Source organism: Scomber japonicus, chromosome 5 (assembly GCF_027409825.1).
Source record: "Scomber japonicus isolate fScoJap1 chromosome 5, fScoJap1.pri, whole genome shotgun sequence".
Taxonomy (NCBI): domain Eukaryota; kingdom Metazoa; phylum Chordata; class Actinopteri; order Scombriformes; family Scombridae; genus Scomber; species Scomber japonicus.
In genome coordinates this window covers 16,379,125-16,393,190 of record NC_070582.1, presented here as the reverse complement: position 1 = coordinate 16,393,190, position 14,066 = coordinate 16,379,125, and the positions used below count along the sequence as shown (strand labels likewise).

General features: G+C 36.4%; 1 protein-coding gene across 1 annotated transcript; it reads right to left on the bottom strand.

Moving 5' to 3' along the window:
• Positions 1-7,542: 7,542 nt before the first annotated feature.
• On the bottom strand, positions 7,543-14,015 carry hexa (hexosaminidase A (alpha polypeptide)). The gene is made up of 14 exons (XM_053319893.1): positions 13,733-14,015; positions 13,081-13,185; positions 12,905-12,970; positions 12,678-12,724; positions 12,403-12,513; positions 12,218-12,319; positions 11,853-11,985; positions 11,354-11,534; positions 10,875-10,958; positions 10,705-10,777; positions 9,928-10,102; positions 7,950-8,040; positions 7,742-7,849; positions 7,543-7,606 (listed from the first exon to the last, which is right to left on the bottom strand). Exons 1-14 carry the CDS (start codon positions 14,013-14,015, stop codon positions 7,543-7,545), a joined length of 1,623 nt encoding a protein of 540 aa, XP_053175868.1.
• Positions 14,016-14,066: the final 51 nt, after the last annotated feature.

The following is a 14,066-nucleotide window of genomic DNA, read 5'->3' as shown; positions in this document are numbered from 1 at the left end:
TAAGATAACTCCCAAAAGTTTCCTTGTCTGTGTGAGTTCTAGTTGTCTGGCTGGATCAAATATTTTTTGTCATGTGAAGTGCTGGCACATGGCAACAAAAAAAAAATCTTATACTTCAGATATAATTTCTCCAAAGGTCCTAAAAGACTAACTCCAGGAATTCTCGATGGTCTTGATCCAGTGCTGACATCCTTTTCCTGGTGGTTTTCTGATGTAATATGGGGTCAATGGTCTTACTACTTGTCTCTCCACTCTGCCAGAGTGAGTGTGTGAGCCTGTCTGGGAGCTTTCTGAAGGTAGACAAGGAGATTAGCACCAGGCGCTGTGTAAGCAAATGCTGATTTGTCATCCTCTTAATCTTTACTGTCTTTAAGTAAATCAATCAGTCACACCACTTACAGCCATAAACATGTTAAACAAATGTGTACACTGGAAAGGAAAAGGATCCATATGACACCATACTCATACTGCTGTCAGATAACTTTTCACGAACTAGCCACAAGTGTCTCCTAATTTTTTAAATGATTCCCGGGTTATGCCTTTCCCAGATCAGCTTATTCATTCTTATTTTCCATGTGTTTTACATAGAGTGGTCTCACTCCTGCCCGTCAAGTACACATTATTGCATTATATTTTTACTTCTCATTAGCCATCTCATTGGCCTAAGATACTTTGTTTAGTATTGATTTGTTATAATTTTCTGCACAACCTGTCTTAGTTCTTTTAAATAATGAAGAAATCAGATTCACCTTACAATTCAAACTCAAATTTAAAGTTATATTAGTGAATTATAAAATTATATCAAGCTGTGGTGTTATATATGATATTATAATAATATCCAGTACAATTATAGTGTTATTATGAACAGAATTCATCATGACACTTTACCACAAATGTAGGAGACATATCACTGCATGTATTTAAAAAGTAAATTTTACTTATCATTAAGTTTTGCAAAACATGCATTGTAAATTTGTTAGTGCCCAAATTATGAAAAAAGAACAAAAGAAAAGAAATGAATCTCCCCTCACTGATACAAATGGGATGGACGACATTAGAATTCAAAATGACTACAAAGTTGAATCACTGAAACAATACCTGTCTAGTTTCAACAATACCTGAGAATTACTGTATAACTTTCATGAAGGTAATTTGTATTGCAAGGCTATCGTTTTAGACTGCATTTGTATTACCAATGTCGATGATAAATGGCGACATTGTGAAATATCTGGCAAATTTTAAATCTGGTGATGCTGGCTAAAATGATCCCCATGTGCTTGACAATAACCATCAAGCATCAATTTAGGAGTACTGAACCATTTGACGGGTATTACCTGATAACTTGTTTTGTCCCATTACATTGCATTCTTGTTAGTGGGGTAAGTCAAAGCTAGTTCAATTAAGACATTCCCTCTGTGCCATATTGGCCTGTCAATGACACTAATAGCTTTTGGAAAAAACAACCAACCCAAAGTAGCTTAACCTTCCATGAAACGTGGTTCCCCTCTTGGAGGGGGATCACGAAAGGGGGCTATGAGAAGAAAAACAATTAGCACAGAGATTGAAAGAGCAACAACAAGTTGACCCTTAATTCTATTCTTCTGCCATATGGTGGCTGCTCTTTGGGGCCTCCATCTGCCTAATTAGTGACCTGCGTGTAATTTACTGTTAATAAGAGTTTTAGAATGATGTTCTGCTTTTCTCTTCACCTTAAGGTTTTACATAGAGGATGGCCACAAAGAATTATCGGAGTTATTTTCTATACTGATCAAGCAAAATTATGTATAAAGTCATAAAGTTTGATCAGATCAAAAGTAGCACAACACTAAACACACTGAAGCAACTGTCTGCTATGTCCCCAGATTGATTTGTTTCATGTCTGTAATCCTTATTAAGTCACTCTTGATTTTTGAATAAATTAGTATTGAAAACAGAGCTTCTTCTGTTGGCCTAAACTGGTGTATAAAGGGATTACAAACTAGGGGCAGTCTGAGGGGGTTGTGTCCACAGAGCCATTTGAACTCAGAACCTGTTGTCTGATTCAGGACGGTGGGCAACACAGTTTAGATTTGTGATCTAAAAGGCCCAAATTGTTGCAATTAAGTTGTGTTTGACACTACTGTTAGCCCTAAGTATGTCTATATTTGTATGTAGCTGATTAAAAAATATTGTAGGCCTATGTTATCAGCTCTGGAACAATTGATGGCAGGTACAGTAGATTACAGTCAATAAATCTTTAATCTTAAATCTTTAGCCTCCCCTTAAAGTGTAGCTGCTCTTAATGTATACATACATTTTTATATGCTTGAAGAACAGTCAGTTGCTTACAACAAACAAGTCCATATAGTCTGTGACTAAACTGCAAATAGGCAACATTTTGCTTCAATGTTATGCTGGCTGAATTAAGCTTGCCTTCAGAAAATGGTTTATAATGTATCAGGCAAGCTGCAAAATTGTTAATACTGAACATTGAGGCATCCACTCCAACCATGTCAAAATGTATACAAATATACACAACATACACTTCCCCAAGGCCAACAAGCCTAGTATCCTGATCTATTTGATTGAGACGTTTATTCATCCAAACTAGACTAGAATCTTTCAATGTGGTCACCATCTAAACCTATTGTGTGGATAAGACTAAAATATATATTTATACTGACCTAAGCCGTACTGAGCGTGGTAATCTGGAGGCCCATATCAGATTACATAACACAGGTGTTACTCATATGTCAGGTGGAGCTGATTATCTCGTTCTTCATACTGGTAGACACAAATGTACAAGTGCATGCCCAAAGATCATCTTGGAGGAAAAGTATTGATTGAATGATGCAAAGCATTTCAAGTTTGTGAAGTTTGGGATCACTGATAATATCTTTATACATGATAATTTGATATTATGTGCATGCATGAATTACATACACTGTGTTCCAAACATGATGCAAATGACATATCAGCAGGATTTCATTTCAATTCGTTTTTGGTTTTTCAGTGGAAGTTTTTCCCTGTGTTATTCGACCTGTCTTTTTAGATAACTAGTATAATTCTCAGGTATATTAATTAATATGCCAGGTGATCTTAATCAAAGGGAAACCTACTTTTAAGACACTGTTTTTCATTGCACATTTTTTATGAAATAAGGTGAGTTCCTTGCAAAACACTTATGATAATAATTTTTAATATAATAATACTGAATCTATTAAAAGATTTGTGTGTGATTCAGACCACAGATGAGTTTGATCCCCTGAGCCTATCCATGCAGAAACCTCCAGGATTTTTCAGTTGTGCATAAAGCTGTATTTCAGCATACTCAAAGAGAAATGTTTGCAGTGGACTCAAAAATACATGAAGACTAATTAAACTTAAAAATTTAATGACATAGATAGATGATAGATAGAGTTGTGGATGTTGTGGTTCTAACTAATTAACAAATGAAATACAGGCAGAAACTGTACATGGACTTACAAGTTCAATGGATGAGAGCATTGTTAAAGTGACCCCAACAAAGGGCTCATATATTAATATCTTGATTTGTAGGTGTGTTTTTTTAATTTTAACTATTATATTATTTTATACTGTATAACTGTTAAAGATTTTTAAAAAACTTAATTGTATTGAATGTTCAGGAAAAACATTGTAAGCAAAGTGTAATGTTACATATTTCTATCACAGTAAAATGTGTGACTGCTGTCTTTTCTTAGATACCAGAATCTCCAGTTGTCGGCATGAGTGAAATGCTGCTGCCATCAGCAGAGTGCTGCTTTGAGGTTTTGTCTGCCAGGGATAACTGTCACGTTTCCTCACTCCTCAGCCCTGTGATTGTTGTGCAGGTGCAACCAATCTTTAGTAGCCTGCTGCCACGAGCCAACCGGATGATTATGATGCACTAATGTATTTAAAGGAATCATTTATGATGACAGAGCCCTGCAGGTGATCAAACATACGTCACGAGTAAAATCCTCAGTTGCTGGGCAGATCAGCTGTCCAAAAGTTTAAGAGTACAGTTATCATTCTACATAATACAGATATCAAATACTTGTTAGTTGCATTGCAGTACACAATGGTACTTGTACTGCAACAGTGTGACATCATTTTATTGTCCTTCAAAAGGATGCCCTTGAATGCTAGTTCATAAACTTGTGCACCAGTCTAAGCAGCTTTTTGATATAATCTCCTTGAATGTCAGCTATTGTCAAAGAGTGAGATTAACTTTTAAAGTTGTCAGTGCCCTCTTTATGAACAGTGAGGATGTGCCTCAAACTACTAAGGTATGAAATATGTCATAATTGATCATATATTATTTTATTTGTCTTTCATTTACTTCAATTTTAAAATCATAATTCTAAAGCAGTATAGTTTTAGGGCTATTATACAACAATAGTTTATCCATTTTTGGCATTTATTAAAAAAACATACAACATAAAAATTGACAAAATTATCATTAAAACAGACAGTTTTTGTACAAACTGAAAATATGAATTTAAGAATTCCAAATTAATAAAGGCAGTAAATATCCTGGCAGGATAATCCTGCCCTACTATAATGGCATAAGCTTCTGTTACGCCTTGCTCAGCACTTGATTCCAAGTAGCAACAGAGGGTGGTTGACCACGCTTGCATGGTTAAGCTTTGTTAGGATCAGTTCAGCGTTTCCTGTGGTTACCCACCACCACCCCCACCTCCCCAAGTCAGATGAAGTAGAAGGATTGAAGTGTCAGCACTATGGACACCAGGGATTGTCCCACCTTGCCATCTGCTGCCACTACTGTAATACACACAATGAGAAATTAGTTGTCTCACTATGAAGTCGAATCGAATTCGTATTGAAAAACAAAACATGTGTGGTCATTTGATTTTTGTTTTAAAATACAAAAAATTAAATTGAAATACAGGCTGTTTTTCTTTTTCCTGGTCAAAAAGGGATGAGCAGACAATTAAAAAAATTTGATTTTCTTTTCATATTTGGAATAATAAAAAATAAAATCACTGGCATTTTCTCATATTCGGAAGCCAGATTTGGCTTCTTAGGCAAGAACGCAACAAAAGTCAATAATAATAATGATTTAAAAAAATCTCAATAATAGCAATACTCAACAAAAATGTTTGCTCTGCCTAAATCTTTGTCATTAATGCAAGCAAAGAGACGGACAAAAAAAATTAAAATATTACACTCTGATTATGTGGTCTCCAGTTGTAGTTTTTCACAAGTCGCCATAGACACTAGAAGCTTGCTAAACATTGGGGGATGGGAAGTAGTTCCACGTGAGGCATTATAGATTGTCGGTACTTTAAAAAAAATGCCAAAAAGTACCAGATGCTGAGCTGCAGTCACATTTTGAACCTCACAGGTCATATTGAAATACTCACTTTTGGCGCATTATAGCCTATTTAAATTTGTCCATCCCACATTTGTCTCTAGAAGGAAACAGACACAGTTTGACTGAATAAAGACTAGTCAGTTGATGGAGCAAACCCACAGGCCATGAGGCAGACATGGTATAATAAGTATAATAAGGTACATGTATTTATTACATTACGATTATACAAATGTGATTTTCTAAATCATGGCCACCACAATTTAGACCTTGTTTGATTTCTCTAACATGCGCTAAAACAAAAGAGTAGAAGTATAGGCAATGTCTCGCTTGTCTGTCTTACTGCCGCCCCATCAAGTCCTCCCCTAAATGCACCAATGATAATGTCAGACACTAAATAACAGGGCAGTGTACATATCAGTGAAGGAAATGTTACAGGTAATAATCATCCAAAAAAGTGACTAAATGCACTAAAACATGGATTGAACATGACCTGCTGTCCACAATGAAAACAAAACCCTCTAAAATCAAGTGGCATATATGCAGTTTCACCATCTCAACCACCCATATTTTAACTAATGAGGATTTCTTTTGTCTACTGCTGAAATCAAAATTAAAGTGGAAAAAAGTTACATTTCCTGTTGATACTGGATGGACATGTGAGCTATGATATGAATTGTGTAATCCAGTGAGATTATTTTATAGGACAGAAGGATTATGAAGAAATAAATGTGACTATTAATTGTGCAAGTTGTTTAGGCACAGATATGGCAACATTTGAAGGTTATTATGTGACTAGAAGTTTGTTACAACAAATATGTTTTTTTTAATTTCAAAACAATTGGAGCTCTCCTGAGTGTGATAAAGAAAATAGGAAAAAGAGGGTGAATTGTAGGTTTTAGGTGCACTAGCTATACATGTTAGTTGCTAATTGGAAGTTAAACTATGGGGATATTGTGAAAAGCAGTAAATAAAGGGAGGGAGTACAATATTCTCTCTAAAATGTAATATATACATTTCACATGCAGTGAGTAAAAAACAAGTACAAAGGCCTGTACAAAATAGTCTGTCACTCAAAAATGCATTAAATATTTGTGAATATAAAATACTACTTTAGTAGAACTGGCTTCTACACATATTGGAGCAAGCAGAGGTTGACAGGCAGTGGATCAGGATTGACTGGAGACACAACTCAGAGTTCTTCCTCATCAGTTAATGTTCTCTCAACTGTCTAGCACCCTGAGCTAATCGAAACACAGTGGAAATATTTTTTCATTTGAGGAACCATTTGTGTTTTGTGTGTCGTTTTATGCAGGTAGAACAGTTGTTTTTTGAAAAAGCCTACCTGTTTTGTTCTTTTCCTGACATTCTCTAATTTATTGTACATACTGAGATTGTTATTGTTATTGTTGTTTTCCCATTTCAATTATTTTACTGAACATTTTGGTTATACACATGGCACCTGTCTGATATGTAAAACAAATATTTTATTATTTATTTACTTTATTTCATTATTGGTGTAATTTTGTTCGACATTTACATGTATTGTATTGTACAAGCATTGTATGCTTTGGTTTCCTTTAGGTGTGCGTTTCCTTGAAGACTGGACAACTGCCAATACATGTGAATATGTCAATGTGTTTTCTTTAGATTAGATTGGCAACCTGTCTAATGACAGTGAGTGTAAATGGAATTTTCAACAAAGTATGGACAATTTAATGTCAAAGTATTATAGTAAAAGCTGTTTAGAAGAATACAAAATCAGAGTGACAATGTTTACACAGCAACATATTTTATTACATTTGTAATAAGTGCAAAACTACAAACGTCAGAATAATGGTTGTTAATATTTAGACTGAAAATCTCCATTTTATATTTTGCATTCTTTTTGGCCTGTCATATACTCATAGTATAATTCAACAGGGCATCACAGTGCAGCACTTTTCTGTTAACATTTCTACATCATCATGACTAGTAAATATTCAAAAATGAAAACAAAAAATAGCATTACTCAAATAGCGCTTACAAAAAAATAATAGTAAAGAGAAATAATAGGTGATAAGATGAGTCCCTGAGAAAGCATTTCAGTGCATACATACTTTGCTAAAAGGTTACACCAATCTAAATGCCCAACATATTTTTTTTTTCAAAATCAGAAAGCAACTGTGAACTTAATTAGTTCAAACATTCTCCAAAAACAAAGTGTAATATTAACCCATCCAACATCTTCAAACACCCTGGTACTCATGTCTGCAGTATCCAATATAGAGAGGCTCTGCCTGGATGCCACGCCTTGAGCAGAGACAGAAGCAGAAACATCAGTATGTAATGAAGCGTATGTGATGAGGAACTACAAAAGCCAAATGTCTTGTGGAGATATGGCAGCATTTGGGTCTTTAAAGGTCTTGGATAGAAAAAGTGACGTACCTCAGCAGTTTGCAACGAAAATCCTGCAAACGAGGCAATGCGTTTGCCACATTAGAGGTCTCTTTCTCATCACTCCAAAGTCTCTCTGCAGCAGCACTTGCCCTTGGCCTGTGATTTTGCACACACATGATTATTTAGGATGATTTCAATTGTTGATGCAATTATTTTTACTGCTTCTTCGATTTTAGGGTTCTTTTTAATCTCATACCATAGACGTTGATTGAGATTGGTGGAATCAACATATTCCCCCCACATGCAGACCTCACCCCCTATCACCAACTTCTTTTGTTCCTCAGTACCTGTGACATTGAAAGACTTTAGTGGGTTCAAGCAATAATAGGCATGTAAGAAGTTTAGGAACATATGTTTTCTAGCATTTTTTATTCAAATGTCTTACTCTTTGTATGAATTTATGTATCAAGTCAAATCACTGCAAGTCTATTTTAAACTGGACCTCTGTACATGTCAATTCCCACTGGCAGCTCCAATCACCAAACAAGTACAAACACCAGCAATAATTAAGCCAGGTTATAATATCAATATGTTGTGTTACGTTTCACACACCAGAAAAGTTCTGTGGCTGCACAGTGTAGTAGTTGCACCAGTTCTGGCCATAGGAAATGTGGCTGATGTACCAAGGGGCTGCCCGCAGGACCCCCAACCCAGCTTTGGTGATCCTGCTGAACCTTATAACTAGCTGAGGTGCCCTTCCAGATGTGCAGCATTGTGTCCTTAGGAATCTGAGTGGAGTGACAACCAACATTGCTATTTGGTTACTGGTCTGTGTACTGTCCACTGTATCTCTGTATTAATCAGTTTACATTAGTGTTTTACATTAGGAAATACACTTTTAATAGTCCTTTATCAGCCTTTATCAACAAGGAAAACCTTTTTACTGAGACTTTGCTAACAGTATTTGTACACATTCTATCAGGAAAGAGACTGAACTCCAGGTGGATTATGAATTTTGTTCTGGACTGCAAGATCATGCTCCTCACCAGAATAAGGCTGTTCATAAAGTAAACCTTGTCAGAATATACTTTCTCCAAAATATCATTATGTTGGAGCATGTTGTGAATAGTAAACAATGGTATTCTAAGAAGAGTACAATATTTACTGACTTGTATATGTTTGTAACCATGTTTTCTATACCATAATGTGGAAACATATTTTCTCCTGATAGAAATGTTACAGCTTTTAAAATTCCTTACTGCTTAGAGATCAAATTAATGTGAAAATATGTAACTGGGAAGCAGACAGCCTCCAAGCCTGAAGGACTACCTGCCCTATCTTAAAGACTGCAGGGTAGTCCCATCAATAACTTGCTAGTTCCTTCCTCTAAATGGAGAGACAACAAACACCTGAATAATAAAGAAATGTCTGCACTTAATGTGAATCTGATTGTTTTGCAAAGTACAAAGTACTTGCCTAATATTAATCCCATAATGTACTATATGTTCACCAACTTATATTGAGTGTTTATAGTTACAGCTCTCTTGAGCACCCCGCCTGGGAAGTAAGCATGAAAGATACATTTGTTTCGCTGCTACCTAGAGATTTTTCTGGCTTGTCTGAGTTGGGCAGCAGTGGAAATGTCTCACTGTATGAGACAACTTGTGGGTTAAGCCAGAAGCAAAGATGAAAGAAGCAGACAGGCTTATCTTTGTGCGTTTGTCATTAGACGACATAAGGGGCACAAACAATCTTTGAGGATATACCACAAAAATCACACTTCTCTGTGTCCCAATTCCATATTACAGAGACTAAGGTGAATATTGTATGTAGTGTGCTACATACTTACCTGTGTGCATACTTTAAAACTTCCTGATTATTGAGTGTGCTATTAATGCACAGTACTATCCCACAATGGAATAAACAGAGGAAATGGATGAGTTACACACAGCTGTAGAATTGTACATACAGCATGTCTTGTATATAAGTAATATATTATATGGAATAGGGTCACAGAACGTGTCTCAGTAACAGTGATGTATAGACAAATGTCTTCACTGCCACCTAGTGGTACGGATACAAACTACATTCTGTCCATTATCAGTCAGAAGGTTTTGGTCATGCATAGCACATATTTTAAGGAAAACCAACTTTAATCTGTAACTCATTATAAGAAACAAACAGCACACCAGTTAGTACTTGAACTAGCCACAGCACACAGGTTCTGTTCTGACCCGTGAAGGCGAGGGGCCACACATTGTAGTAGCGGGACCAGTTGTGTGTGGGTCCTGGCTTGTCCAGATACCATGGAGAGGCCAGAATCACCCTGAGCCCTGCTTTAACCACCCTGCGCACTTCACACAGGTAACAGCCATCTCTCCATACCTCCACCACTGATAGAGAACTGCGCTGAAACACAATGCTGTAGAGTATGAGACATACATATGTGAACTGTTAAAACAAAGACAGCAAGATCATCCATATTTTTTAAGTATCCCAATGCCTCAGGAATGGCAGTCATTCAAAACCAGAATGTTTGTAGTCAAACTTGTAAGATATTCAACATATTGGATAGAGTATATGATTGTGTGTTTTTTTCATTCATAATAGTTTTTTGCCAGTTTAAATGTTACAGTTACTAGCCTATGTTGAATCATAGAACTGAAAAGAACAGATCTGTCTCTTTAATCATTTACAATAACTCTTGATTGGGCCAACAGTGTGACAGTAAGTCAGGGGAAGCTTTCAGTGCTCTGCTTTTGCCTGAAAATTTCAGAAATAAAGTTGTTTAAATACATTATATTAATGTGTGCTTATCTCCCTCCATAAAAGCAGACACTTAAACACAATATAAAATAGATGCAGTACCATTCTCATATGTCTGCATCTAAACCAAGCATTACAGTGTCATAATATGGTAATATAGGTATTTGTGAGAATGTAAATTTCCTATTACCCATAAAAAAATGTGTTTTACACTGCAGAGGTGTTATTTGTTGGGGCCTACTTACTCGTTCATGGTAGTCAAATACATCCTGCCACACAATGGATGTCTTTCTGAGAGCTTTAGTGATATTCACAATGCTGGAAATAAAGAGATGAACAACATGTGTAATATTAATGAGTTGATTGGTGTATTTTCCTGAGCCTTCTACATTTTGTGGTTCCTACTATCACCTACTTCTCAATGTAGAATGCTTCCAGTTTGGTGAAGTCTCCAAACCCCATCTTCTTCATGAATGCCCGGATATCTGGGTTGGATCTCCTATGGGAAACAAGCAGTATTTGGGAATAATTTAACTTTATATAATTATTTTAATAATTACACTACATTTTAGCTTTTTGTCATTTAGGGAGATAAAACTACAGCAAAACCCTAATTTGGTTCTTTCTAAAACATGTACTGTATCTGTTTCTGATGAAAGGCAATACAAAGATACTGAAGAATGCACAAAGGCTTAGTATTTGGGTGTACAACACACTGCAGTATGGCACAGTGTCAAAACAGCAGGAATAGACTTGGCATAAAGAATGAAGTCAACATTCCTTGTAGTGTTTTCCTGCCAAATTTCACTAACAATGTGGATGAAACCAGGAAATCCAGGTTTTAATTACAGACAGTCAGCTGGCATTTAAATGATATGTCACATTGCAGCTTACCAACAGGAGAAGTCAACCTCATCTCCTCCTAAGTGGATATAGGAATCAGGAAACACTGATGACACTTCCTTAAATAGTTCTGCCATGAACCGGTAGGTGGAGGGTAACACTGGATTAACAGGACCAAAAGTACCCGATGGGATCCCCCCTTTGTAGCAGGGAGTCAACAGGTCAGGCTGTCCTGGGGAATAAATGATAATACATCAAGTTTAATTTCAGATTTTGTTTAAATTCGCACAGACTTGAATTGTCTGTTGAGTTCAGACAATTGTTGCCCCTGATATAATTATGATGTGTTCTGATAGATGTGAGCCGAGGTCAAGAAGTGCATACTCTGTTACAATGTACATTCTTGACTGGGAGATTAGACAGAAAAGATTCCTGTTGAACAAAATCTGGCATAATGCCCAGTACTTTGTATGAAGATCAATGAGCAAAAATAATCTTCATAAAGTAGCAGTTTTTGAGTGAAGGTGGCTATTTGGTGTTTGAGTTTTACCTTTTCCCCAAGATTTGGTATGGCCGGGTGTATCAAACTCAGGAAGGACCCTTATTCCCCGCAGCCTGGCATATGAGATCACCCTTCTCACATCTGACTGTGTGTAGACATGAGTCATCGGATGGAAAGCCCCCTGAATAAGAGCCAGAAGCTTTGTTCAGGGAGGATGTAACTTTTCAGAATTTTCTTACCTCTTGAATCCACATGTGGTGGGCTTTGTTAAAAATCTAAGCTATTATAAAATAATCATCTCATTAAATGCAGCGATTTAGGCAATTACTAATTAATGTGCAGAATCATGAAACACGTGACATAAGGTAGCTTATTCTCTCTTATTAACAGCTCACATCATCCACATGACATACCTTACTGCTGAGGTCTGGAAAGGTACGGCTTTGGTAAGGGAAGGAGGGGTCATCAACAATGTGCCAATGAAACACATTGAATTTACTGTAGGTCATTGCATCCTAACAAGAAACATCATGTTATTACATGTTTTATTAGGTGTAATCAATGGCTGAAGTTTAGCTTATGTCAGCCTAATTATTACCAGAGTTTTTAGGATGGCTTGCACTGGTATATAGTGACGTGAAGTGTCCAACAAAATTCCCCTAAACTGAAACCTGGGGAAGTCTTCAATCTCAGTCCTGTTAATAAAATACTGGAAAAAACAAACAACCAGAACAAAACAGTATAATATTTAATTTCTCCATTCCAAATATTGATGAATGCTCTATGACAAGATACGATTGTACAATCAAGAAGTAGTGTCTTTAAACACATTATACAATAAGTTTGAGCAGATGGAAAATTGGATGGACTTACTGCACCAAAATCATCTTGGTATACCAGCTGACTGAAGGTTTCCAGACCTATGTATGAAATCAGAAGAGTTATTAAATGAGAAACATGAGAAATCCAGTGCGACAAGCTTTGATGGAATCTACAATAAAAGCATTTCCTTTGTTTACTGTCGCTGTTTGTTAACATTTTTATTCATTTTAGCAATTCTGTTGATACAAGTTCTTAAAACATAGATTTGCTGCAATCACCTCTTAAAACACCCCACACAGTTGCTGCATGCAGGGATGCATGTCTTGCAGAGACATTCAGATTGTCTGGAATATAAATAGGAGCAAGTCAGATAATAAATCAGATCCTACCAGTTGGGACAGTAATGCCACCATGGCTGTGTCACTCTGGCTCAGATATATGTGTTAATACTTACATTTCTCAGAAGAGTCTTCATTTGGGTAACTGTCACAATCATTATGGTCCACAGTGATCTCCAACGTAAATACTTTATCCTCATTGAATCGAAGAACAAGACTTGCTGTTGGTCATAAAATTGTTGCTGTTACTAGTTTCTGGTTTAAGGTTTTGGAGCGGTGTATAGCTTGCACTCTAATTTGACAACGTTAGGATTAAACTGGCATTTTTTAAAGCTACTTTGTGGGCACATGTATGAATCTGCCCTACTCTAGTCCATTGTCATTGTGGGTTTTAGAGTAGGTGGACCTATACTGGCTGACTGATGAACTGCTGTCTCTACAAAGCCCATTGATCTACTTTAAAAGCCAACATGACAAACACGGCATTCAAAACAAAACCACAGTGAGCACTTTGCTCAACATTTTTGTACATTCATAATGCAGTCCTAAACTTGTGTCACCACATATTCTATTCTGGCATTCAGTGCTGTCACAGTAAATTACATCTATCACAGAAAAACTGTGCCTTTGTGATATCTAATACTGCTTTTACTTTTGTCCAGTAATAATAATAATAATGATAATAATAATAATAATAATAATATTAACAATAATAACTAACTTAACTAAGTTATTTTCATTTACCATACTTCTTACTTTATGACCTACCAGAAATGTAGTCTGGAAAAATAAGAGAAAAATATCTCTTGAATGCAGCATCCAGAACAGAGCAGCCCTGCTGTGCAGCTGATTGACCTCCATAACCAAAGTAGAAAGTTTGTGGGTTCAGAGGGTATCGCTCCGTTGATGAAGTGAAAGTCTGCGGTAATGGCCACACTCCCCCAACTGTGTATAATTTAAGGCCAAGCTGGAGGAGAATTAATAGCAGCAAATTAAAATTTGGACGATAATTTCCAGAGCTAACCATGTTTATGACTTCCATATCAGCCATCCACTAACACTGCCCGTTCAAACTGTGCCAGTGAGGTACTTAAAAAGCCTG